Here is a 27,319-nt window from a genome sequence, read left to right as displayed (position 1 = left end):
AACTGTTTCAAATGGAAATAAGGAAATCATGACAGAAATGGTCATTTTTGAGCAAACTATCACTTTAATTCTGCTTCTTAAACACAAGCATAAAAGTAAAAATATGTATAAAAACAAATGTAATGTGTGAAATTTTAGAAAAATAAATAATGTCAAAACAACACCATGTACAAGTTCAAAGAAAACAGCATTTTGCATTAAAGTTTAAAAACAATGAGATAGAAGAGTACGACAAGTTCTCTTGCACTTTGAATGTCCTTCTGGACTCTTTATTTCCCATGCATAGTTTGGACAGGTGTGTAGTGGAACGTTTTGTAGCTGAAGGGGAAAAAAAAACTAAAAAAGTTTGACATTCATTATTTTTCCATCAACATTTTTAATTATTCACAAAGTTTTTAATTAACTTTCACTTGTGTTAGAATGCTTTAAGTTCATGAGTAAGTCCTTCGGAGATAGGTTTGGACAAGGAAAAGTGCTGTAAAAACATAAATACATTACAAAAAAGCTCCTAAATCTAAAACATTCAGAATTTTTTGTACAACACAGACCAATAGAAAAGAGATCTGGAAAGGTCAAAATAGGGGTATCAGCACTGATCTTTTGGACTTTTGACAGTCGCAAAATGATAAACCAATTGTAAACGTTAGAATTTACGATGGGTGCAGCTCCGTTTTAAACCCAATACAGCAGAGAGAATTTTAAACTGTTCTCATTTGCACAGTTTTTTGTGTTCCTGTTCTTATCACAGAGACGACTGAGGCTTTTTGTAACACAGGAAATGAGGAAATTCCACTGGTAACATGTACAAAGTCCACTAGGCAGGGGAGAGTGAGGAGTACTGTAGAAGTAAGTGACCCGCTGTTTCAGACATATTGATATACTGAAAGTCTTTGTTAAGGCTTTGCCAAGGTAGCCTGCTAAGGAGGACAGATTGCATGACGCTGTTCTTTTCAACACAAACACGTACGGAGGAAAATAAAACATCACTGAGTCAGAGAAGGCAATATTGAAAGCGAGTGAAAAATCAAGTGAAAGAGAAGGACAAGAGGGCCACTGGGTTGCCAGTATAACCTTGAGGAGCAGTGCAAATGAATGAGTCAGTTTTAAATTATCTGCTTTAGTGGCATTCAACATCACTCAACAGTGTGCTATACATCATCATTTCAATGCTATACTTCATTTCCAGGTTTAAAGAAGGAGAAATAAAAAGAGCCAAACAAACATGCCTTCCTACGCATGTCCATGACTGTGAAGTTTGTGTGGAGTATCTTACAGATGGCACGTTTTCAGCAGGTCAAAGAATTTGTGGTAGTGAGTGAATGTTTTGTGTTAGGAGCAGAGACTGAGTGAGCTGATGACCAAAGAAACAAACTTCTTACTGTTCATAATCCATTCCAGGCCCTAAAGCCCTATGACAGTCCTTTAAAAAGAGCCATCTGATAAGACAGTGCCTGCTCTCTTCTTTTACCCGAACTATACTTATAGATTTATGTCCAAATCATCAATGCAATAAGTCACATATGACACATTTTCATATTCAAGAACCAAGAAAATACATCACACTAAGTTTGAAATGGTTCTTTTTGACAGTATGAAAAACTTAAATAAAATGTATTCTTTATAAAGACACTAGGTAGTTTTCTTAGACATGAAAGGCATGAGGACTCAAATGATAAATAGCTTCAAAGATTTATCATTTTAAATCTTTTATCTTGAACTGGTAACCTGGTGATACCATTTTTCAACTGGTTTTTTTTCTTTTTACTCTTGCTTCCTTTTTAGTCAGTGTATTAACAAAAAACAAAAAACAAAAATTCAGGTTACACAGGTCAGGTTTACAGCGATCTCTGCGTTTGTACCCCAAATCAGTGATTTAAAACAGAATATCTCAGGTGAACAAACTTTTACCAATATACAATCCCATTGATGATTAAACGTCAAACACATAGGTGTGATTTAAACAGCATTTTTAAAGCTAATTAAAGGAAAAATGCTAAATAATTAGGTTCCATCATATGCATTGTAAAACTCAGTGGTGAAAGGACAACTTTGCAGGGATATGGGAATAGGTCAGTTGGGCACATTGTATGTGCAGGTAGTCTCATCTCTTAGTGTAATAAAAACTTGACCCATAACATGTAATAAGTTACCATAGTAACAACACCAGAAACAATGGGGTCGCCATGGAGACCCTCTGTGTCTGGCTAGTAACAGTCCCGCTAACATACTCTGTCCAGATCAGGTCGGGCAGTGCCGTGGTTAGCACATCTATGCATGAGAGATATGGCAGAATTTATTAGGTAAAGGGTTCACTTGACATGTTCAGCACTGTGGGAGGAACAGTAGTATTTTTTGTGTGCAATGAAGGTGGAGAGGCTGCTAAATTTTATGTTGCACAGTCGGCAATAGCGCATGTTCCCATTCTGCAAAGGAGAGGCGAGGGGAGTTTTGGGCATGGCTGGAGCTGGGTGGGCATGGCTTAGAGCAAGGGCCACTTTTTCAGGGAGGGGTAATGGCATGGGGGTGTGGCCTATCTGCCGCACCTCTCTTACTGCTTCAGGCACAGGTGACACAGTTAGAGAGACTCCTGTGGGGGAGATGGCAGGGGGTGCAGTTTTTGGAGAACCAGTCCCTACAGACTGGGGTTCTAGTGGGCTTCCATTGAGCACAGGTGAGGATGGAGAGGTTGCTTCCAACTTGATACTCTGGCCATTGACAGTGTCCCTACGTGGATAGGGGCTCGGTTTAGGAGGGGTGAGTGAGGCTCCATCACGTGGGCTAAGGCTAGGACTGGGACTGACTCCAGCTGACTGTGTCTCAGGATGTTGCTTTAGTGCGAGCACGAGACCATGAAATGTTTTGAAATGCTCCATCAGACCACAAGTAAGCAGTCTATTGGGAGGACAGTAGGGACACACCACTGGGGAGGTGCTTGGGGTCTTTGCTCCAAGTGCAGAGTTTGGAGGGTTTGACTCTGGGCCTGGTAAGGCAGAAGAGTGTACAACTGCTGCAGTTTTACCAGTCTGAAGCCCCTTTGTATCAGGGTGCAGGTCAGTGGCTCGGTTCTTGGGGGAAGTGGATGCAGGTCTCTTCAGCCGGTTCAGATGTTCCAGCGTATGGGGCTGCAGGGTAGTTGCAGGGCAGTAGTATGTCTTGTGGGCCAAGTAGTTCTCAATGCTGTTGAAGCTAATGCTGCAGGCAGTGCACTTGTGGTAGTCGGTGAGGGGCAGAGCGGCAATGCTGCTTCCTCTCTGGTTCTCTCTCAGTCGTGGTTTTTTGCTTAAGTCAATGGGGCCATCGCCTTCAGGACTGGTGCCATGTGTTTGAGTGGACACCTGGGACAGCGAAGGAACGGAAAGGCCACCAGTGCCCTCCTGCTTCACACCCTGACTTGTTGCTGATGTTAAAGCGGTAGCATTAGCAAGAGCCTCACTTTGAGCCATGTGGATCTCATACATTTTCTTGCGCTTGCGAGTGCGGATAGGTTGGGGCAAGAAGGTGGCCTTGCCAGAATGAGGGCGCTGGTTTGTGGGGTCATGTCTCGAAGCACAGTAGAACTGCTTGTGCACAATGTAGTTATCGTGACGGCTGAAGCGGATGTTGCAGGCCTGGCAGAAGGTACGAGTGGGATCATCATCTGTTTCTTCAGCAGAACCACTAGGACTCTGGCTACCCTCACTGGCTTGTCCTCCCCCAGCCCCCTCGCCCTCTGAGGAAGAGGAGCAAGTGGTATCCTTCAGCCCTGGATCCTCACTTTTTACTTCCACTAACTTGGGCTCTAAGGCTGTGCTTCCTGTTGCGGGATCGGAATAGTTAGGAGAGGCAGAGGCTGCACGGCTTACTGGCCTGACTTTTGGCGAAGCAGCATTGGCAACGGGGGGTGCAGCTGCAGCAGTTGCCCCTTCCTTCAACAGGCCTACTGCCTCGCCTTGCTGATGCCTGCTAGAGCAGTAAAGCCTTTTATGAACATAGAAGTTGTTGATGTTATTGAAGGTAATGTCACATTCTAAGCAAGATGCTCCCTTGGGAACACTGGCAGGCGAACCAGGCGGGTAGAAGCCCTGCTGTCCAGCTGCTGGTCCCTGTCCCTGTTTAAGCCTAGTGTGAACCATCTCCGACATCTTAGCTAGGATTTCAGATGCTTGCGGCATTATGGCTGCCTCAGAATTGAACATGTACTGCGGCAAGAACAAAGCACCTCCAGGAAGAACCGAACCCCCTGTTCCTGGGTGTACAGGGCTGGAACCTGGGGTGGGACTGGTCGGCTCTGCCTTAACTGCCACCGCCAATGGGCTTTTAGGTGAAGTGGACTGTGATGAGCTTGCCTCCACTGCATTTCCTTGAGGGCTACACACACTTTTAACTTCCTTGGAGTCATTTTCATAGTCTGAGCATGGCTCCTCTTTGATGTTTAGTGGGGTAGGGGGACTGCAGCCATGAGAGGTGGCTGAGCTGCCATTGGCACCAGGACTGGAAGAGTCAGGTCTGGGCACACAGGCAGCAGGCTCTCTGTCTTCCATTTCCGGGAGCTCTGTGGATGAAGGACTGCTCTGTCGAGGTGTAGGGCTCCTCTCTGCTGGTACCCTCACTTGCAGGTGTGTGTGGACATGCTGCTGGAGTAGGGCAGATGTATCTGCAGAGTAGCCACACACCTGACATTTCAGAACAATGCCAGAGTCTCCTGGACTCAAGCCTGTCACAAGGAGAAGACATACATTTACATTTTGGATGACTCACTTAAGTCCCTCAAATAAAAATATGTCAGTCTACACTAAATATATATATATATATATATATATATATATATATATATATATATATATATATATATATATATATAAAGTAATTTATGATATACTGTATTTAAAAGACATTTCAGAGACAGAGTTATGCAGAAAAGTCTGAGTATCCAAGTTATTATCATACATATGAGTATATGTATATGAGATATTAACATTTTGAACAATCCATATCTATTAGCAGATGTAGCTAAATGTTTTTCTTGTTACACCAATTCCATGTGGTGGTTTTCCCTTTTTTTTGTGAAGATTTTCTTCTTCAGAACTGATTGGTTTTGTCAATAAAGCTAAAAATGAGTTATCCTTGAAAGGGACATGCCAATATTTAAGTCTCTGTGTTTTCAGCATCATATATGTATATGAGAATATTACATTGGAGAGAAAAGACCTATTCATGTTTATAAACAGTTAGCTCAGCATTGAAAAACGAAATAAAGTACTAAAGTATTAAATATTTAAACAGCTTTGAGACTAATCTACACTAAGTAAAGTTTGATCTGTATTTGTTTGTGATCTGCAAAGCTTGGATAGCCAAGCTGTTACCTGTAGCCAGAGCAAGTTTGGGTGAGTACACTTCACTGCGAGAGCCAGGTTGGCAAACCATGTGGCTGGTGACCAGGTGGCTGTACAGGATGTCTTTTGTTGTGGAGATGAATCCACAGCCATGACACACACCATTGAGTGAGTCTGTGTGCACTTTTAAATGTCGCTCACAGTTTGCCTTGGTGGTGAAAGCTGACAGGCAAATCAAACACACAAATGGACGCTCTCCTGGAATATAGACACACATATAAGATAAACTATTACTTACATAAAATACATTACATTGCATGTCATTAAAATGTTGTTAAAACAAATGGAGCATTCTTGATGATTGAATGTAAAGAGAAACTTTCAGGGAAAATTCTCACCACTATGTGTTCTCATGTGGATCTCCAGAGAGCTTGCACTGGGGCAGCTTTTGCTGCAATGTGGGAAGGGACAGAGCCTCTCGTTTGGGTACAAGTCTTTGGGCTTGTCCTGTGGAGGAGAGGCTGGGGTCTGCTGCTTCTGTCGGCTTGCACAGTAGTACATAAGATGGGCTTGGAGATTTCGCTCACTTCTGTACCAGATCCCACAGTCTTTGCATGGGAAAATGTCTTCTGCAAATACACACACAAAATATGGCCAGTTAGAACCAAAGCAACAATGGTAACTAATTATCTTTCAAGATAAAAAAAAAAATTAAGGCAGATACCCACTAATGGTGAAGGAACTATTTCTTGGTGCTGTGTGTTCTTTGTGCATGGTGGTAAACAATGAAGCTTTGCAGTGTACAAAGGCCAAAACAGGTATTACGAAACAGATAATACCAAATCTAAATTCTAATTCTACGAGCTGCCTTCGAAGCTATTGTAATGACCACAACCAAGCACCTGTGACCACATGCTATATTAATGTGCCAAGTTACTATGTTACCAGGCAACCACAACTCTTACAGACAGGATAATTAAGTTCTGTATATTACTTGGCAGAAGAATTGTTTATTCCGATTATTAATAATAATAAATCTGTTTACTGAACATTGGTGTCTTTTATCATATTGCTGTTGCCCCCATTTAATTAAAGCATGCTTTATCATAAGCTGCATAATCTTGTTTCTCATTTTTCATGTCCAAAATTGAGTCAGTTAGAAAAGTATAACTTTTCTAATCATTTGCCTAAAATTGACAATATGGCTTGCATAACCAATAACAATGTCTTTCTGATATACTGTTTATCCCATATAATATTCATGTATAACTAATGTATTTCATGTATTTAATCATAGGTGGAATTATGTATATTTACACTATTTATGCTTTTAATATAGATTTAAACACACTCACACAATTATAAATCAGAAAAGGCAATCAGAATTGTTCCATCATCTCCAAGGCAACGGGCACAGTGAGTTTGTGAGGTGTGTGTGTAATCGGGCCGATCTGGTGTTAGGGCACATGTTGAACAGGGTCTATTTGATAATGACTGCTGCTTTCCAATTATCCATCTCCGCACAGCACAGCTACTGCTGAGTTGTGTTGGTCATGTTTTACCCTTTAGCCTTATTTACAGTGATTATTCATGTGTTCATCATGGTATGTCTGTCCATTCCCACTCTTCATACAGTTTAGCTGATATAGCAAAGAGAGGGAAAGAGAAAGCTGCTCTAAACCAGCCAATTAACTTCAGACTGCTGTCTGAACTGACACAACACTGCCACCTACTGCTGGCTGGGCTCAAATGACAAGCAGCTTGATGGGAAACATCATGGGCAATCACATCCATTGTGTTCTAACCATGGGTCACTTCTATCGATTTTAAACACCCTAAAACTACCTATCCTACATTTTGGCTTAAATTTGTCACATATTAACTATGCAATGACAATGTTAAATCTGAATATGGCCACCCTCCCAACATAATAACACTGGCTCATCTGAATCTGTTTGTCTAACCTATGGGTGACAGAGGGCTTGTTCAGAAAACCAGTTTGAAAACCATCACATTTTTTAATTTATTTGCCCCTATTGGTACAGAAATTACACAATTGACCTCTAAGAAACATACATATCAATTGATCATTCTGAGAGGGCCAAAAATTATTTTGGTGGTAGTGGACACTACCATTAGATGGTAATACTATGGTACTTTGCTACATACTATGGTACTGAATGATTACCCTTCTCACATACTATGGTATACACAGGCACTTGGAATAATATAGTTCTACCATGGTGCATGGTGCATGTGTTGTGCCATGGCACTTTTTGTTCCTTTTTTCGACGATGGGAATCATTTTGAAACTCCTTTTGAGAAATAATTTTAACCATTCATTTTACTCTATTACTCAATATGTTGCATGATATATATAGCACACAATATGCATAAACATGGTCCCACATACAAAGACATGTGGTGTTTTTCAGAAAGCTGTGACTCACTATTAACGACAGCAGTTGCTAAGATGGCAGCCATGCCAGCCTGTTGTGGGAGGAGCTGGATCTCGGAGTGCAGAGCAGCGGTGTATGCAGGCTCCTCCTTCACAAGCACACTGGGGATCTGAGTCTCCATCGACTGATCCATGGTGGAGGAGGACAGTGTTGCCAGAAGTGAATCTCCAACAGACAACTCCTGTTTGAGCTTACAGAATAACGCTGCTCCTGTAAAATAAATAGCCATTGTTAGACTCTGCATTTCACAGTTCAAAGACAGCTTAGAAAATCTGAGAGGTACACATGTAGTGGTGTTTTGATACCTTGACTGTAGATGGTGCAGTTTGAGTCTGTGGCACAAGAAGTCACAGGAACCTTTGTGAGCCAGCAGTCTGCTTCTTCACATTCAAGAGACATTAGGGGGCTCTAAAACACACACACACACACACACACACACACCTATTAAAAACATTGCAACAAACATTCTCACTCCGCTTACTAGTTACACTTAACTTGTTAAAATCGTCTACATGTAGTAATGCATTGCACAGAATAGTGCCATGAAGAATAAACTATTTTCCATGCACGTTTTTCTCTGATGTCCTTTTTTCAGCTGTCCATTTACCACAACAATTTATTTATTTTTAACTGTTCTCAAATCACACCCATCACCGCTGAATAGACTTCTGCAGTTTCCTAAAACCACAGTGACTGAGTCTTAAGAAATGTTATGTTCACAGAAATACAAAAGCACATTAACAGGCTTAATAATGCACTTTTAGTGCTACTATGCACTTTTAATGCTTTCTCGATAATAAGCAATTAAAATTCAGCAACTTCTGCCGCTTACATTTCAATATTGTACTGTACAACCTAAACTATAACTGCTGGTGGGTCTATAAAATACATTGAGGAAGGGAGTAGTTTTTAAGGTTGTCATCTATACAGAGTTGGTCCAAAAACACAAAGCCATGGGGAAGGTGCCCCTAGGATCACAGAGATATCTAACCATAGGAGTGTAGACAGAGGAATTTAACAACAAAAAATTGAGAAGAAAAACAAATGGAAAACCGCCCAAGGGATAGCACAGTAGCAGTTAGAAAGGGGATACAATGAGGTTATATGATATGTCTTTTTAATAAACAGTGTGTTGTAAAGTAATTAGAGTATGCATAGGTGTGATTGTGTGCCGGTAACACAATAAACACACCTGGAGCCTTTTACGCTGTAATCACAAGCACGTATACATTTATAGATTTAATGAGAAACCAAGCTTTTCCAACAGCACATTTTATTCTTCTTGATAAAACGCCATAATGTTAAAAACTTTAAAACAGTTAATCGACTCGATCCCTATCCAACTTTAAAAAGGCATTACATAGCGATCACGGAATACAGGATGCATATAATCTCTCCGATTCAGGCTGAAATTCCCAATAATGCACTAACATCTTGTCACAGAGCAGATTGTGCATGCAATATTCAAGTGAGACTGATCTTTCCACTTGATGGCAGCATTTCTGCAGGGCCAGTCCATTAATAGCCTCCTATTTAAGAAAAGCTTCACATGGCTACATTCACTCCACTCCACTAAGTTAAAGACTTGCCTTCGGGGAGACTAGTCCTTATATATCGACATGCTACCAAATCAACTTTAAAGACAGGAGAAAAAGAAAAGACATTAGTTCAACAGTGTAACGGAGGATCAAAAGCCGCCAGTCGTGAGGATGAGGGGAAGAGATGGGCAGCAGAGGACAGCTGAAGGGTTTCTTTCTAATTCTGTCTGTTCTTGCCTGAAGATACGGTCTGTATTGTATTTCATGGGGAACTAGTGCTGATAAGGAGATAGGGCTCCTTTTGTTTTAATTTGAAACCCAATGCTGGAGCCGTCTGTGGCATAAGTGCTGCGTGCTTCTGCTAATTTGTTTCAGACTCATTTAACACGACTCGACTTTACGCTTCACAAAAGGAGAGGGCAGTGTGGTCAGCCCTCGCCTTTGACAAAACACTTCCAGACAAACACGCTCTCTAATTAAACACACACACACACACACACACACACACACGCACGCACGCACAGATGCACACTAAGAGTAAGTGAAGATGTACACTGTGAATAGTGAACAAGAACCAGTTCATAGCAATCAAGAGAGTTAGAGCGGGTCCATATCTCATATTGCTAAAAGGAAGACACCTTAAAGTCGGCATGTGACCAGGTATCTCACATAATGACGAACAACATGTAATGACGACTAACAGGGGTATTTCTGTGGTGGTTATGACCTGGATGATACTCTCTAGAGTGGGGATGAAACTGCCCTCCTTCCGTGCACAACCATAAAAAAGGCGGAATGATCTTCACTATTAAAGACAAAGTTGTATACGGCTTAAAATTGCAGGTGACATATACTAGTCTAATGTGGATGGCTAAAAAAAACAAAACCTTTCAACCGCTTTGTGGATGAATATACCCCCCACTCCCTCAAACATAGGGAACTGGGGAACTTTGAGTGCACTGCTTTAAGCCCTACCAAGTGCTGAGCTTTGAGGAAGTCTAAGCCCTCTTGTCCGAGCCCTGCTCCCTCATGAATATTAATGACGACAGGCGTGCTTTAATCTGCCTGATCCCCGCACTGCTGCCGCCGCCCTGATAGCGAATCTAATTATTTGGTCTGATATTAACCAGCCCCCCCCCCATACACACACGTGTGCGCACGCGTGCGCACGCCAGTGGAGATGCACCTTTCTAAGTCAGAGGCCAACAAACACACACTTGTGCACAACTGTCATGCCACAACACCTTAAACACATTCCCACAAGCTTAGAGTGCGTGCCACTCATGCTTTTATCATTCATAAAAACACCCTTGTCTCACACTGATAAAAGTTGAATGCAAATGATTATTGGCCGATTTAAGTTCTCGTTTCTCACATCACCTTACTCCTTCAGCCGAGGTGGAGAAACCTGAAAGAAATTCTTCTTGAAATGACATACATCTTTATGCGTTTAGTAGCTTGGCACAGCAATTGCTGTGGTTTTTGAGTAAACCCTGATGTTGGTTTGCTTGGAAACAAAAGGAGTTCTTCAAATACTGTGTTCATGGTCATGCTAAATTTGATCATCAAAAACGTCTTTCCTTTACCATAACATTCTGTATCGCTAGATAATTGAGGTTTATTTTACACTAATAACTGTCTTTAGAAATAATGTGAAATGTAGACAGTCTCCAAAGATTATTGACATGAGGGACAATAACAGTATGTCCTTAAATGTAGAAGTATGTTCGCTTGAATTCTGACGTTTTTTTTTTAAGTAGGGATGCACCGATACCACTTTTTCTCTTCCTATGCGATTCCGATATCGGTATCGGCCGATGCCGATCCCAAGCCGATACCAGTGTTGTATTTTTGCATAATCAGTTAAGAATATCTTTACATTATTGTGTGTAACTAATTGAGAGAACTCTTTAATATGTAAAGAAACACAAACCTCGAACTACACATTATTTCAATATAAATGTATATCTTATTAAGAAACACTATTATTGTGGCAGGGCTATACTACGGCGCATCCCTCCTCCTTCCTGGCTTTCGCACCAGTGTAAAGGGATTAATGGAAAGGAGTATGTGAGAACAATGCTTGAGAATATAAATAATAGTTTAATAATAAACTGAACCAAAAAGACAAACACACATGTGTCGGGCAGCTGCCCGTAAATCTCTCTCTCTCTCTCTGTCTGTCTGTCTCTCTGTGTGTTGCACTGCCATCTCCGGTCGCTCTTATCCCTCTCAAGTGCATAATTAGCCTGATTAAGGCTCTCCGCCCTGCCACAATTATTAACTAGTACACTGGATAATGTAGCAGCAAAATGAACAGTAATTCCAGTCGTCAATTCTTCAGTAGAAAAGTAACCAGTGTTTTATTTATTTATTTTTTCACTTTTTTCCCTGTTTCAACTTGCATCTGGACTTTAAAGGATTCAGATCTCTATTTGTTCAATTTAGTTGTAAGACATCAGTCCACTTTTCATTCACAAAGTTATTTTTTTAGAACCCATTCAACTTAAATATTGTTATAAATTGTAAAAAATACTAATGACGACAATAATAATAATAATAATAATTTGTTATTAATATTATTATTATTGACTTTTAATTTTAATTTTAATTATAAATTGTAGTATATTAAAATCGTGCACATTTTAAACCTTCACACTTTAATTTTGACATTATAAACTCTCCAGGAAGTCCTGTATGTGTCTGTTTGTAGGCAACTTCACAGCCTTTTGTGATTCACAGAGCTATCACATGTCTTCAAGTGGCTTTGAATAAAATGCATGAGTCATATGAACTACTTCAATTGTGATTTTATGGTACTTTTATGCCATTTTTGGAGCTTGATATTAACGAACATGACTAACACACAGTTTTGGATGTGGATCGGGCTCGTTGGACCGATACCCGATCTGTCTAAAAGCCGATCCAGGTATCGGATCGGTGCATCCTTAGTTTTTAGGCAAAGCAATTATATTATAGTAGCAATAAATAACTTTAGAAATTACCTCAAACTCCGACATTTTCCAGATGCGAATGATATTCCAAAGCTGGCGGGGACAGCAGAGATGATCATGCTTAACCACATCGAAAAATGGCAGTACAGTGTATAATTACACTGTTGTATCATACTTAAAAGTACACGAAGAAGAGCAATGCTAATGCTAGCTAGAGAACAACTAATTTTCCAGCAAAAATAACTATATTGTAATATTTATGCAGATCCTGCAATATAAATAACTCATTCTGTGATAAGATTTTAGTAATACCACCCACCCCGTATAAGCAAGATATTTTTAGGTTGATTTTGCCTAAAAGTGTAAACACTGAGGCTCTGTGGCGCTTTCACAACATTTTCCTTTATGTTTGAGCATCCCGACCAGCCCTGGTGTGAGTTCAACCAATGGCTCAACCTAGCATGTACCGACACCATGGATCATAAAAAACCCTTTGGAAAGTGAGGCGCCCCTCTCTATGTTCCTTCAGTACTCAACCTCTCTCCCTCTCTTTCTCATCTTTCTGCGTTTTACTCCACCGTTATCTTCTTCTATTCCTGTTTCTCTATCTCATCCTTTATCCCTCTCCTCATCTGTCCATATCCCTCTTTTCATGCTCCACCACACACTTTGTCTCCATCTTGCTATCTATTCCTCTCCATATCTCTCCGCACATCCCTTTCTCACTTTTCCATCCACTTCTCCCAATCTGATCCATGTGTCTGCCCCCCTCTCTATCTCCTTACCACAGGAAATGGTTTCTTTCCCAAAAGTGGGGGTGGAAAAGGGGTTCATACTGTCCCAAACAAAGAGGTCAGTGTGTGAATCCTCTAAAAATACAAAGAAGAAAAGGAATTGCGATAACAATCAGAAACCTTCTCTCATCCGCCTCTCTCTCACACACACACATTCCCTTTTTCCCTTCTCTGTTTCTCAATTGTTCTTTTTTTTCAGGCCCCATTCACTTATAGAACTGGTGGCACCTACATTCATGTATGTGTATTTATACAAGACATAGGTCAGGATGGTGGATAAGACAATTAGTTTAGTCAATTAGTTTAAGAGTCCCAAGAGTTTCTTGTTTTTCTTCTTCAGAAATGTTTGTTTTAGCTTTAAGATATTTAGCAGATAGTGGGTGCTTTAAAGGGGGTTCATTTAGAGATGCAACTTTTTCTAAGAAGGTTTTAGAGTGCTGACAGTGTGTTGTGCTCCAGACTGCCAAATAAACACTCAGAGAAGTTGGGTTTCTAAATGAATACAGCCATTAAAACATTGCATGTGTAACAAATTCATCACATTCAAGAATACATTTCATGAGAATTACTGTCTTGATTTCAAATTGTACTAATGTTATGATTGTGAGCAATGTTCCCTATTTTATGCATAAGCTGAAGATCTCGGTTATTGCAAGGAAATATTGTTTCGTGAAATAAAATATTATAGATATTTAGCCAGATGTCGGATACATGTGGACAAATGTCTTTGGCTGTTGTTCCAAACAAACAATTGTTTTCAGCATCTTGCACAAATGTTGCAATTTTTAAGTTAAATCTATTTATACAGTATTTTGAAAACATGTCTCGAGACACCCTTTGTTTTATTCCATTCTGTTGCGCTCCATCCAGCAGTATTGAATGCAAGAATGTGACTTGTATGAATGGCCAATAAGAAACATGTCTGATCAAACATAATAAACATCATTCTAATTATACAGGGCTTCCTCAAAAGGATAGTTCAACCCAAAAAAATCATAATTTAGTCACCCTCATTGTTAAGCAAAATGTTAGGAAATGAAAGACTTCGTCACTATCCACTTTCATTGCATCTTTTTTTCATACAATGAAAGCGAATAGTGACTGAGGCTGTCAGTCCCTAACATTCTGCCTAACATTTCCTTCTGTGTTCCAAGGAAGAGAGAAAGTCAAATAGGTTTGGAACAAAGCGAGGTTGAGTAAATAACAATAGGATTTTCATTTTTGGATTAACTAGCCATTTAAGACAAAGTGGTTGACTAGTCGTTCAGACAACCCGCTGACTTGTTATCACTGCTGTAACTTATATGCATGAACCCATTGATGCACTCACACACACACTCTCACACACTCTCACACACTCTCACACACTCTCACACACTCACACACACACACACACACACACACACACACACACACACACACACACACACACACACACACACACACACACACACACAAAAAGAGCAGCACATCTTTGCATTCACATCCCTCCAAGAAAACAGCTTTCAGGTGAGATGAGCGGCATGCAAATGACATGTAAAAACGGAAAAACTGTGATACTTAAAATGTGTGAGATAAGAGATTTGAAAATGAGGCACTCTAGGAAAGCGTGCTCCTGATCTACCAGCGATCATGCTCAGAGATAGAGGAAGGTTTCCTCTCCCCACTTTTTCTCTCACTCTGTCTTTCTCTAAACCCTGCAAGTCCAAGTATGCATGGAAAACAGATGTTAACCACACAGCTACATATGCACTAAAGAGGTCGAACCCATATATCGGTTTATTGCGTTTTTACGATTAATCTGTGCTGATTTGCTATTTTTTTTAAATCTATTTGTTTGTTTTATTCCTCTGTGACATGCACTGGAGGGTTCTACAGTTGGAACTTCTTGGTTCTACTGTATAATAGTGCCTTCTAGAGGTCACGACTCCTCGTGGAGTTTGTTGTATCGCGTGGCTAGGCTATGCTGAGAGACGGACACTTCAGAAGTGGATTTAATAAAAATTGACAGAGAAAAGTCTCTAGAAAAGGTAGGTATATAGCACACATTATTATTACAGATAGTCATGGTATAATAAATACATCATTTAAAACCAAAATGTAATAGCAGGTGGTTTGAAAATTCATTAGTTTATAACTAATTGCTGCAGTGAAGAACTGCATTGACGGCAAGATGGTGAGGCTCAAACTAGAGCTAACATTAGCTGTTCAAATGGTTAGCACAACGATACAAAGTGAAGGATGGAAATTGCTTGACTTTCGTCTTAATTCAACATTATGAATAAAAAAAAATCTTAATTATACATTTGTGCAGATCAGATTAGTTTCTATTTTGGGGCAGTTGAGGGGCATCCAATTTGTTAGGTTATAAACATGAGCGTTGCGAAGTGGTTTTGTTACAAAGTAGATAAATAAGTTAATCATCTGTAGTAAATCATAATTTCATGTTAATGCCAACCTTATGTGAAAATGCCTAGTTTTTGATTTTGCTCAACTGATCACTTGCTTCAGAAGACAAAGCGGGAGCACAGAACAGTATGCTTCCCCAAGCTTCTCACAATAATTTGCTGGAATTTTGGCCCATTCCTCCAGACAAAACTGGTGTAACTGAGTCAGGTTTGTAGGCCTCCTTCCTCGCACACACTTTTTAGTTCTGCCCACAAATTTTCTATCTGATTGAGGTCAGAGCTTTGTGATGTCCACTCCAATACCTTGGTTTTGTTGTCCTAAAGCCATTTTGCCACAACTGTGGAGGTATGCCTGGGGTCATGTCCATTTGGAAGACCTATCTGTGACAAACTTTAACTTCCTGGCTGAGATGTCTTGAAATGTTGCTTGAATATATCCACAAAACTTTCCTTCCTCATGATGCCATTTATTTTGTGTAGTGCCCCACAACATGATGCTGCCATCCCCATGCTTTACGGTTGGAATGGTGTTCTTCGACTGGCAAGCCTCACCCTTTTTCCTCCAAACATAACAATGGTCGTTATGGCCAAACAGTTACATTTTAGTTTCAACAGACCAGAGGTCATTACTCCAAATAATGTCCATCTTTGTCCCCATGTGCACTTGCAAACTGTAGTCTGGCTTTTTATGGTGGTTTTGGAGCAGTGGCTTCCTTCTTGCTGAGCAGCCTTTCAGGTTATGTCGATATAGGTTTCATTTTACTGTGGATATAGATACTTGTCTACCTGTTTCCTCCAGCATCTTCACAAGGTCCTTTGTTGTTGTTCTGGGATTGATTTAAAGTTTTCACCCCAAACTAAGTTCATCTCTAGGAGACAGAATGCGTCTACGTCCTGAGCGGTACAATGGCTGCGTGGTCCCATGGTGTTTATACTTGTGTACTATTTTTTGTACACCTGGGAACGTGGTACCTTCAGGCATTTGGAAATTGCTCCCAAGGATGAACCAGAATTGCGGAGGTCCACAATTCTTTTCTGAGGTATTGGCAGATTTCTTTTGATTATCCCATGATGTCAAGCAAAGAGGCGCTGAGTTTGAAGGTAGGCCTTAAAATACATCTACAGGTACACCTCCAATTCAGTACACTTCCTATCAGAAGCAAATTGGCTAATTGCCTAAAGGCTTCACATAATTTTCTGGAATTTTTCAAGCTGCTTAAAGGCAACGTTAACTTAGTGTATGTAAACTTCTGACCCACTGGAATTGTGATATAGTCATTTAACAGTGAAACAATCTGTCCGTAAACAATTATTGGAAAAATTACTTGTGTCATGCACAAAGTAGATGTCCTGAATGACTTGCCAAAACTACAGTTTGCTATTACGAAATCTGTGGAGTTGTTAAAAAATTAGTTTTAATGACTTCAAACTAAGTGTATGTAAACATCATACTTCAAATGTATGCGCTTGATGAACATTTAATTTCAAAACCATGGCCATTAATAGGGAGTTGGTCCTTCCTTTGCTATTATAACAGCTTCATGCCAGAATTTGGAACATGGCTGAGGAGATTTGCTCCCATTCAGACACAAGAAGCCTTCAGTGAGGTTGGGTGATGAGGCCTGGCTCGCAATGGCCATTTCAAATCATCCCAAAGTGTTGAGATTTGGGTATTGTGCAGGCTAGACAAGTTCTTTTACATCAGACTCGATAAATAATTTATTCATAGTCCTTGCTTTGTGCACAAAGGCGTTGTCATGCTGGATTAGAAAAGGTACATTATGCTATATTTTACGTAAAATGCTTGTCTAACAAATTTTTTTTGGTTGTATTCTTAAATTTGGGTATTGCTAAAATAGACAAACGTTTTAATTAGGGGGTGTCTACCTACTTCTGTCCATGTAGTGTAGCTCTGGTGAACGAATCTCAAGTCTCTTTGTCATTTCTTATTACTTTTTACTTTGTTTCTATTAGTTAAGTTTGAATTTATCAATTTGTTTGCTCCACATTGTTTAATTTTGCATTATTTTCTGCTTGATTTCAACCAACTCCTCCTTTCCATATTCAAACCTTGTCCCTAACATTTCAGTACATCCCTGTGCTGAGAGCAGAGTACAGTCTAAAGAGAGGCCACAGATGCCAATGTGTGATGCTCCCAATTGGACTCCCATTTGAAGCTTGACTTGCTTCCCATTTTATCATTCTGCAGATAATAGAGAGGGGCAATAATTAAGTGTATTCATGCATTCCTTTCAGGGAAAAGCATGTGTAGCGAGGGGTGACTCTGCGAGATCACTCTACTGACAGATGTAGATAAACCAGAGATTGGAATAAGTGTAAAGAAACCCTGTTGGAGCGAGAAAGAAGGATGAGTGAGAGAAAGAAAGATGAAGAGCGCTCACCTTCATGTGTCCTTTGTGGAGTGGCAGAGGGTGAAGAGCAAGCAAGGGACTACACCCAAAAAAAAAGTGGGCTGGAGAGCAGTGGGTGGCGGGGCTTATCGGAACAGTTCTCCTGGAGAGATTATTGGGGATTAGTTGGGATGCATGTTTCTAAAACATGATGAAAAGGCACTTGGGACATGATAACGCTTTGAACTCCCCACCCACTCCTGCTACCATCCTGCCTTCAGGCGGCGTTCCGCGAAATAACAGGAGAGAACAATAGCAATGTTTTAGTGGGAGACGTTCTACACTCGCTTGAGTCTAGCGGATGTTTTTTTGCAGCACCAAAGTCTGACTGACTGTTGTGCTCATTTCAATAAGAAAACTAGGCTAATCATGGTATCAGTGGCATGTTTACATTACAATGAATGGTTCATGGAGCTGTCAAACGGATAAAAATATGCCAAATTTAACCAAAAATCTGATTGTCTGTAGAGATCATTAACTCTGGGAGATAGTATGAGTTGATGATGATGTGCCTAACTAGATCTAACACCCTGTCTTAAGGAATAGTTCAACCAAGAATTAAAATTCTGTCATAATTTAACCTGAAATTTCCAGTGACAAGCAATTTGTAAGTCCACACTGAATGCTGCTGCATGGCCTGACACAATCATAGCCAATTAGAACACAGTTGAAGTTTAATGTACAATTATGAGGTGCAGGATTTTGGATTGATGAGATGCAATGCAACACATGCAAAAAATGGCTTCAATAAGAAAAATATAAACAACACCAGTGTTCTGCCCTGCAATAGTTAATTTGCATAACTGTTAATTGTATATGATAAATGAATACAGGTATGCATATTAATAACAGACATCCATTTGGCTATTTTACAACAGCTTTAAATGTGGCTTGTCCAATAAGATTATAGAGCTGGAACTATCCATTTCATAAAATGATAATCTGGGACTAAATCGAAGATTAACAAAGCAGCAAATTTAATGATGACAACTGGGCACACAGAGATGCGTGATCATATATTATGACATCTTTGGGTTATCAAGAATGTATTCAAATAGATAGAACATGTAATGGGTAAAAATGCAAATGGTACCATTTACATAAAACACAGCCTGCTGAAAGTGATAATCAATACGAAAGGATCTGAGAGAACAAGGGAGTTTTTATGATCAGCTCCTATTTCCTTAAACGTCTTAACGCCTACCAACCCCCACAGTATGAGCAGTAAGAATAAACAAATTATGCAACAGACTTTACAAATGTACTCCTGCATGTCAAAAACCGTTAAAATGGAGTAGGTGGGGGGAACAAGTAACGTCAGTGTATGTTTCCATACATGATCCAGTAGTCTCTTTGTGTTTTTTGGTAGGCCAGTTACACAGCTGATAGCTTATCTAGGCAGACTGACTAGGAGGTCAGTCATGTGTGGCAGCCTGGCCTGCCCGTTGGGTACCTTATACCAAAAGATCTGAGTGGCAAACCTAAAGCGGTGTTCAAACTGAAAACGGTTTACGACTGGAAATCACTCATTTTAAAGGAATGTTGGTGATTTGAGATGTCAAATTTACTAAATAAACTACCAATGGGAGTGCATACAGTGAGGCTTATGTGATCCATAACCTGATAGAGTTAGATAGAGCAGCTGTTTAGGAACATAATTCTAATTCTAAATAATTGAATTCTGAGGTGAATCACAACATTACAAACTTGATTTGATGTCAAGAAATAAATAAATTATAAGAAAGAGACAAAAGTACAAGACTGTACACTTAAGATGTTTCAAGAGGTAAAGAACAACAACCACATGAAACAGTGCGTGGAACAATCAAATTAAAAACATAAATTACTCAAAAGTTCACCAACAGCTCAAGCAACACATATCAAACCTAACAGTGCCTCTGATTAAGCCCTTTAAAGTCAATTTAGAACAGGGAGAATGAAAAATACACAAGTACAGCCATGACAGGATAGACTCTGACGTCCGGTGACCCCAAAAACTCCAGACTCTAGAGGATGTGGAGGGACAGCGAGAGATGCCGTAGGAATGTGAGGTTTGACACTATCTCTGCCAGATACACACTCCTTTAACGAAGAGATAGCGACATGAGTGCAAATGCCATATAATGTGAATGTTAAAGTTTTGAGCCGAAAATCATCAACAAAGCCTTGCCTCAATAAAGTTTTTTTTTTTTTTTAAAGAGGGAGGGAGAGAGATTAGAAGGAGGTGAAGGAAAGGTGCAAGGAGGGAGCGCAGGATGCACGGCTTTAGAAATTCTCATAATAAATGAAATCTTAGAAATGAGAGCCTATCAAGTAGAAATCAATCACTGGGGTTTGTTGTCCAGGAGGATGGCGCCATGCTGAGATAAAAGAGAAGTGTCTGTCTGGGGGAGGTGGAGGGAGGGGAGTGCAGCCAATCTCATGCCGGAATGGCCAAGCGCAGTTTAGGGAAAAAGATGACACCCTCTTAAGACATGAACTTCCATTTGCATACACCCATACTCCCATGGATTATTCCTCACTTTGAATAGGCAAGAGAGAGCAGACGTCCACCCACTTATCCTTAATTTAATAGGTTAGCCAAGGGGGGTAGAATGCTTGATAAATTCTTGCATTCCCATTTCCCTTAACTCTATACATGTATTTCACTAACCATACATGCGCTCTTGATCCAAATCAGTTTATACATGTCATTAGTTTCAGTCACCATTCATTTTTATTGATTTTTTTTTCTCATTACCATGAAAGTGAATTGTGATTGAGAATGAACACCTAATTTTGTGTTCCACAGAAAAAAAAAGTCAATGTTTCAAACAACACAATGTTGAGTAAAAGATGACAGAATTTTTATTTTAATTATCCCTGTAAAGCTTGATATCGTTTTGATAGTCCCAAAGCAAATTTTGGACCAATCAATCTTCTTTGGAAATCAGCCAAGCAAAGAACTTAGCCTGTGTGTAAACTGCATGTATGAGTCTGTGTGTTAGCGAGTGTTATCATTGAAATGTTCGAAAGCATGGCCTGTGCCAGCAAAGCTTTCCCACAGCACACATCACATGATCAGATGAACCTCCAGCACATGACTAAAGGAAGAGAGTGTGTATTCCTGATGTACTGATACTAGGAATCAACACAAAGCAGTGAACCTGGCAAAGTGACCACAAATTATAATACAATTAAAAAATAGAAGAAAGAAAAAGAACACCCCTACAAAACATAATGTGGTGGTACCATGGTATAGTAATGGTTTCAGATGGCCATCATAATAGTGACCAAAATCCATGGTATAACTTTAGTCCCATGTCCAAAAAAACATGGTAAATCCATGATAGATTTTTGTAATCGTAATGTTAGGACTAAGATAGGAATCTAAACCAAATGTCCCCATTACTTGATCACTGACCCCCATGCATGTATTGCCCACTTACCTCACTGGCATGTCTATCGTTGGACTCCTCTAATTGGATGCTGCCAGAAAACGGACCCCACACAGTGTCAGCCGACAGGTCCCTGAGGGCCAGGACCTTGAAGTCATCAACACCTCCGCTCAGCATCAGATTATCTATTTACACACAGACAAAAAGAGGGTGAAACACTGTAAATATGTCATGTTAGAAAAAATATTACTATGTATTATTACACATAATCCCAAGTATTTCACTTTGGCAAGTAACTCGTCCAGCACCATTTGTGCCCCAAATCATCAGACTTGTTGAGAAGAGGTGTGCTATTACTTTTCAAAGCATTTGGAATTATAACTTTTGCTTGGTGGATGATAAAACAGATGAAAAAATATCCTTGAAACTTACATTAAACAAGCGACTCAATATAATAGAGACATGGAGGTGGACTCTTTAGACTTTGTCTAGTAAGCAACCAGCCACAACGCCCTAATAACCACATAGCAATGACCTGGCAACCACCCAGAACAAGGGCTGGGTATTCATAAAGATTTCCCGATTTTATTCCGATTCTTGATTGGATATCGATTCATATGGGTATATTTTATTTACAATGTCCCTTTTGCTTACATATGAAAGAAATTACCCCCCAGCTAATGCTGTTAATAATACAGGGGACCTTCTAACAAGGTACATTATGAAAATATTAATTTGACTAATTATGGTCATTTTTTGTACAGTTTGGCTTTTTAAAAGTGAACAAATCCATGTACTCAATCAATAAATATGATATCATATTTGATTTATTCTTTTTTGTTACTTGTTTATTGTTGTACTATTTACAGGTATTTACACTGATTTGTTGAACACGTGATTAACCCGGTAATGTCTCTTTAATAAAACCAGTATTTCTCCAAAGTGCGTCTGTAGATGAGCACATGCTAACCAGACAGGACTCAAATGGCTTTATTTCATCTGTGAAATAAATGCATGATTATAATAAAACAAATTAGGGATGCACCGATTGTGAAATTCTGGGCCGATACCGATGTTTAAAATAACAATTTGGCCAATTTTGCTGTTAGTTAATCCCCCTTTTGTGGAAGTGAAACAAAGAAATCTTCATTATAAAAAAATAAATGAGCTGTTTTTACACTGTCTTTGAATGAGCACAAATTCAATCATACAAATTTATGAAACAACATTGTGGCAGGGTGGAGGGCGGGCCCTTATACACACCCGGTCCCTTATCAGGCTAATTAAGCCTCCGAGAGGGATAAAGGCCGATGGCAGACAGTGGTGCGACGAGAGAGAGATAGTTTACGGACATGTTCGTCATGTGTGTTTGAGTCGTTTGTTTAAGTTTATTATTAAAATATTATTTGTATCGTCAAGCCGGTTCTCGCCTCCTCCTTTACATTGACTGCTTTACAAATATTTAATATAACCTTCTTTCAAATAACAAAGAGGCTTTTTAGCCTGCAATACACCTGCTATACATTTTTGCTACACAAAATCACAGACCAGACAGTAAAACAACAGACACCACCTACATTTTCTTGCACTTATTTGAAAACAAACCACACGTGCGCACGGCATCCGTTACCCTCTTAAGTCATGCTAGAGTCGTGACTAGCCAGTGGATGTGGGTCGTATTATAGTACCACCTGTTGGATCTTCTCCGAAACTGCACCTGGGTAGGCAACTGTTGTCTAAGTCGACCGCAAATAACCTAGACATATAAACAGATAAACATCGGCCACTGCCATCGGTGAATGGCATTGTATTTGCCGATAGGCAGATGTCTGTCAACAAGACGAATATCGTCCGATACCGACGTTTGGCCGATACATCAGTGCATCCCTAACATTTACATTTTTTGTTGTTTTTGATCAACAACTGACTGTAGAGAACAGAAATGGTGTTAAAAGAGACATTATTTATTGACAAATGGGTCGCGTGGTTCTCGTCTTTGGACACACATTACACGGAACAACTTTTACTCTTAACATGCAGTGAAAGGATCTCGCTGCTGAATACTCATCACATTTCTACAAAATGAATGGTGAGAGAAATGTGAACATTTACTAGCCAGTTGCCAAATATATACATTGTGAAATTGGGTTGCAAATGCAAGTGATTTCCTTAGAGGACATTATAGATACTGTATGTGCATAAGGTAAAAAATTATCTTAGGATTTAAGAATCGATATCGAGATTGTTTAAATGAAGTTCGCAATGCATCGTAAAATCTATTTTTACCCAACACAACCCAGAACACCCTAGTAACCACATAGCAACATGCAAAAACAAAAACACTCAGAATACCTTAGCATTCGCAAAGCAACACCCTGGCAAACATACACACCACCCTAGTATTGTGGCGGCACTCACATTTTCTGCAGAAAATGTACAAATCTTGTTCAGTAAAGTTCAAAATGACAGTTTGTATCAGCACCACGAGGGGGAGTTTGCTGCTCACTGAGCATTGACACTAGACCAAAACACGGAGAACTTTTGTACTTCCTGAGAGAGATAAGTGCAGAGTCAAGGCTTTGGAAAGTCACAAACGCAGGCATGACACAGGAACAAACACAGGCTCCACAAATAAAGATAATCACACAGCTGACACAGACCCAGCCGTTTACTCAACATTAAGTATGAGATACACAGTACACGTGACTCTCGCCATATTGTGAATCTATAGCTGTACATTTTGTGAGTTTTTTTATGATTACAGACATACAGTCTTTTCTATGGGTTGTTCGGTGTAATATGTAGGTGTGCATTGTTCAGCTGACGAAATATTAAAAAAAATGTCTTAACAAAATATTCCAGCTAACAAAAATCCCTCAGCCTCGATTTTAATCGCAAATAAATAAATAAAGAAATATGGGGTCTTCTACACTTTGCATCCTCACTACAGTTGGTGACTACCTCAGAAGGGGCCCTACCGGAGATGTTGACCTGCAGTGGTACTTTAGTCAGTTCCTGCATCTCCATCCCAGTGCAGTTCTTCTTAACTACCCCCACCCACCACCCTCCCCCCTCGCTTTTGGGGGTCGGGCTAAAGTGCCGAGACTGATAAGAGTGTTTGTCTAACACTCTCCATGTCAAAACACTCATCTATCTTCTCTGTATCTATCCCCACCAGAGAACAACAGACAGACGCTGATAAAATAGCTTTCCCACAGCCAAGACATGGAGCAGGGAAGGGCACGAGGGAAAGAGTGGGGGCAGTGAGAGAGAGAAGGGTACATAGGTGCAATGGGAGAGCTCAACAAGGGGACGAACACTGAATGGAAACCCGGCACAAAGACTAAGAGAGTCTCAACAGCAAACATTTTGCAATTCTCTTCATAGCTATAATAAATGGTTTGTTATAAATAAGCAGTAGGAAAATATATATTTTTGCCATACCTGACAATTTTGAGGTGACAAATATTTCTAAGTGGCCATAAAACACCACCAATAATTTATGATAGAATTACGTTTTTGGGTGAACTATCACTTACATGTTGCAGTTCATAATAAAGGTACTAGCCAACTATATTTATCTACTTGCCAAAGCCAAATTTTGGACCTTGTAGTCAGGGGTGGGTCAGGTTTATCATTAGCAAAAATAAGATGGGCTATCAGTGGTCTGAAGTCCAGCATTCTGCCTCTCGCACAGAGCCGATGACTCCTATCTGTGTACCCTAATCTAAGCCAAACATCAGTACCCAGTCTGACCCCTCACATTACCCAAACTTATCGATACAGCAGTCATTATTACCAATGAACAACTCTTAATGAGCATTGGCATAATTCCTACATAAGCAATTCCTACGCCATCTGTTGAGTAGTCATATTAATGTTCAGCAGATGGTGGTGTACAAAAGGTAGGTGTCAAAACATCTGAGATTTTACTTTTGAAGACAATTAAATATAACTAAATATAAATGGGGAATCTCATGAATACATGTCTAGGTTTCTTTTCTAATTAAAAAAAAAAAAAAAAGTAGTTGTAATTACCATTATTAAAATAAAATAAAAACATTGTAATACAATGATTTAAAAAAAATCTACATCAATGTAATGCAGTACAACAAATACTATAATAATGTATAATTACTCAATTTAAATAATATACTGTATATACTATATACATTAAATTGTACAGTAAATTGTTTTCAGGGCCTCTGGTGGACAATTCACAATTCCAACCCTCGCAAATGACCCAAACACCTCTCTAAAGACCAACAAGTCTTATCTTTAAAACCCCACCATTTTTCCCACACAATATGCCAACAACACCTCTGACAATTCTCTTGTGTTGGGACATAGCAACTCCCCTACAATAAGCCCATAAGCCTTATCGATAGCACTGTGTGAACGGTTCCCAAAAATGTACCAGCCTTATCGATAGTGATGAGTCCACACAGCTCTTATCAATATCACTCCACACTGGCAGTGTCCACACAGCACCTTATCAATCTGCCTGCCTCCGCAGACACCAAAGCGGCCATTTTGCTTTATAAAAAAGAAAATCAGCAGCAACATTAGCCAAAACACAAGCACAATAGGCAAAGTGAAGCAAGCAAGAAATTAAGAAAGAAAAAAAAGAGCCTTATCTGCACTGGAAAAAAAAAAAAACAGCTTAATAAATCACATTTAAAAAATAATATATACAAATATACAAAAATAATGCAAGCAAATTTTCTCAATTCACCCGCCATTGGCAGTTGTGGCAGAAAGTTACATTTGGACCCTGTGGACAAAAACTGTAAGAAAATAGAAAGAATAGATGAGTAACATCTGATGAGAGAAACGGTATGGGAAGTTGAATTTAAATGCATTTAAAATTTGGGGGAAACCAACTACTAAGACTTCTAGTTCTACAGAAGTATGGTAAACACCCTGAAGGCAACAAACGTTTGCACTCTTTCCTCCACAAAGCGTTTACCTTAACTGAGTTAAAAGGAGTTTCTATAATGCACTCAAACTGGAATAAGGGGAATTCACTAAACCATTGCACAACTTTAGTACAAGACCCATTCAAGTTTTTTATTTATTTACAATCGCGCGTGCCAGCTGAGGAGTTGTTATCTATGTGACTGTTGTTAAAATGTATAACTTTGAAGCCCATCTCTCAGAGATTGTGTAGAAATATACTTTTTACATGATTTGAAACGCAAACTCAACAAAGACAGTTGAGTTTTGTTTTTAAAAGTGAAAGGGTCTGTGACAAGTTTAATAAAGCATAGAAGCAGCACAGCACTAAAAGCGGCAGTCCACGGAGAGAAAAACCTGCATTATTGGCTTTACTTGTAGCTGGAACAGTATGTTAAACACTGTGACATCACCCTAAACAAACTAATTTTAAAACAATGTTGCACATAGTATAAATGGCGGCCTTGGGTGCTTTAGTTCGTCCTGGAGTTCGGCTTCTTCCAAAGTATAAATCATGCTGTCAATTGGCTGCACAATTAATAAAAAAAATTATTTAGATTTAAATTAAAGCCGTTGCAATTATATATAGTGGCAAGTAAAAGTAGTGTTGTCAAAAGTACAGGTACTTCGGTACCAAGTCGATAATAAAATAGAAAAGATGTAACCATACCAGTGTTTCGGCAGTACCAGTAGTACCGAGCACAGACGTTATCCGGTACCAGTGTGCAGTATGACTTACACACAACTGCTTTAAAATGCTCACACGCTTATTTTGAACGCATGCCTTGTACTCAAGACATGTCCTAATGGGATTTATTAAATCGCTAATGGCTGCAATCTTAGTGTGGAAGAGCTGCGTACTTTGAAGAAATCTGACCACTCATCCACTAGAAACTCCACAGTTATTGAGAATCATTCATGTTGTATGAGATGACAGAGCAGAGCAATAAACTACTGTGAACCATGCAGCACATGTAAAATATATATTTACGATTTAATCTCAGCTCAGCTTTATTTATATCGTATTTAAAACAATGGAGTTGACAAAAGTGCTTCACAGTAATAAAATGTAAAATTACCACATACACAAAAACACCAGTAATCTAAAAT

At 39.5% G+C, this 27,319-nt stretch overlaps 1 protein-coding gene across 1 annotated transcript in view; it reads right to left on the bottom strand.

The window, feature by feature from the left end:
- Nucleotides 1-196: 196 nt before the first annotated feature.
- The window catches only part of LOC127661433 (zinc finger protein ZFPM1-like), a 111,873-nt gene continuing 84,750 nt past the window's right edge, over nucleotides 197-27,319 (bottom strand). The window contains exons 4-9 of the mRNA XM_052152141.1: nucleotides 21,305-21,438; nucleotides 8,077-8,179; nucleotides 7,763-7,981; nucleotides 5,711-5,941; nucleotides 5,343-5,570; nucleotides 197-4,693 (exon numbers count right to left, since the gene is read on the bottom strand). Of these exons, the coding sequence (XP_052008101.1) occupies nucleotides 2,310-4,693; nucleotides 5,343-5,570; nucleotides 5,711-5,941; nucleotides 7,763-7,981; nucleotides 8,077-8,179; nucleotides 21,305-21,438 (3,299 nt within the window). The 3' untranslated portion in view covers nucleotides 197-2,309. The remainder of the gene's footprint in view (nucleotides 4,694-5,342; nucleotides 5,571-5,710; nucleotides 5,942-7,762; nucleotides 7,982-8,076; nucleotides 8,180-21,304; nucleotides 21,439-27,319) is intronic.

This window comes from Xyrauchen texanus, chromosome 21, assembly GCF_025860055.1.
Source record: "Xyrauchen texanus isolate HMW12.3.18 chromosome 21, RBS_HiC_50CHRs, whole genome shotgun sequence".
Lineage (NCBI taxonomy): Eukaryota > Metazoa > Chordata > Actinopteri > Cypriniformes > Catostomidae > Xyrauchen > Xyrauchen texanus.
This window is presented reverse-complemented; position numbering and strand designations above follow the sequence as displayed.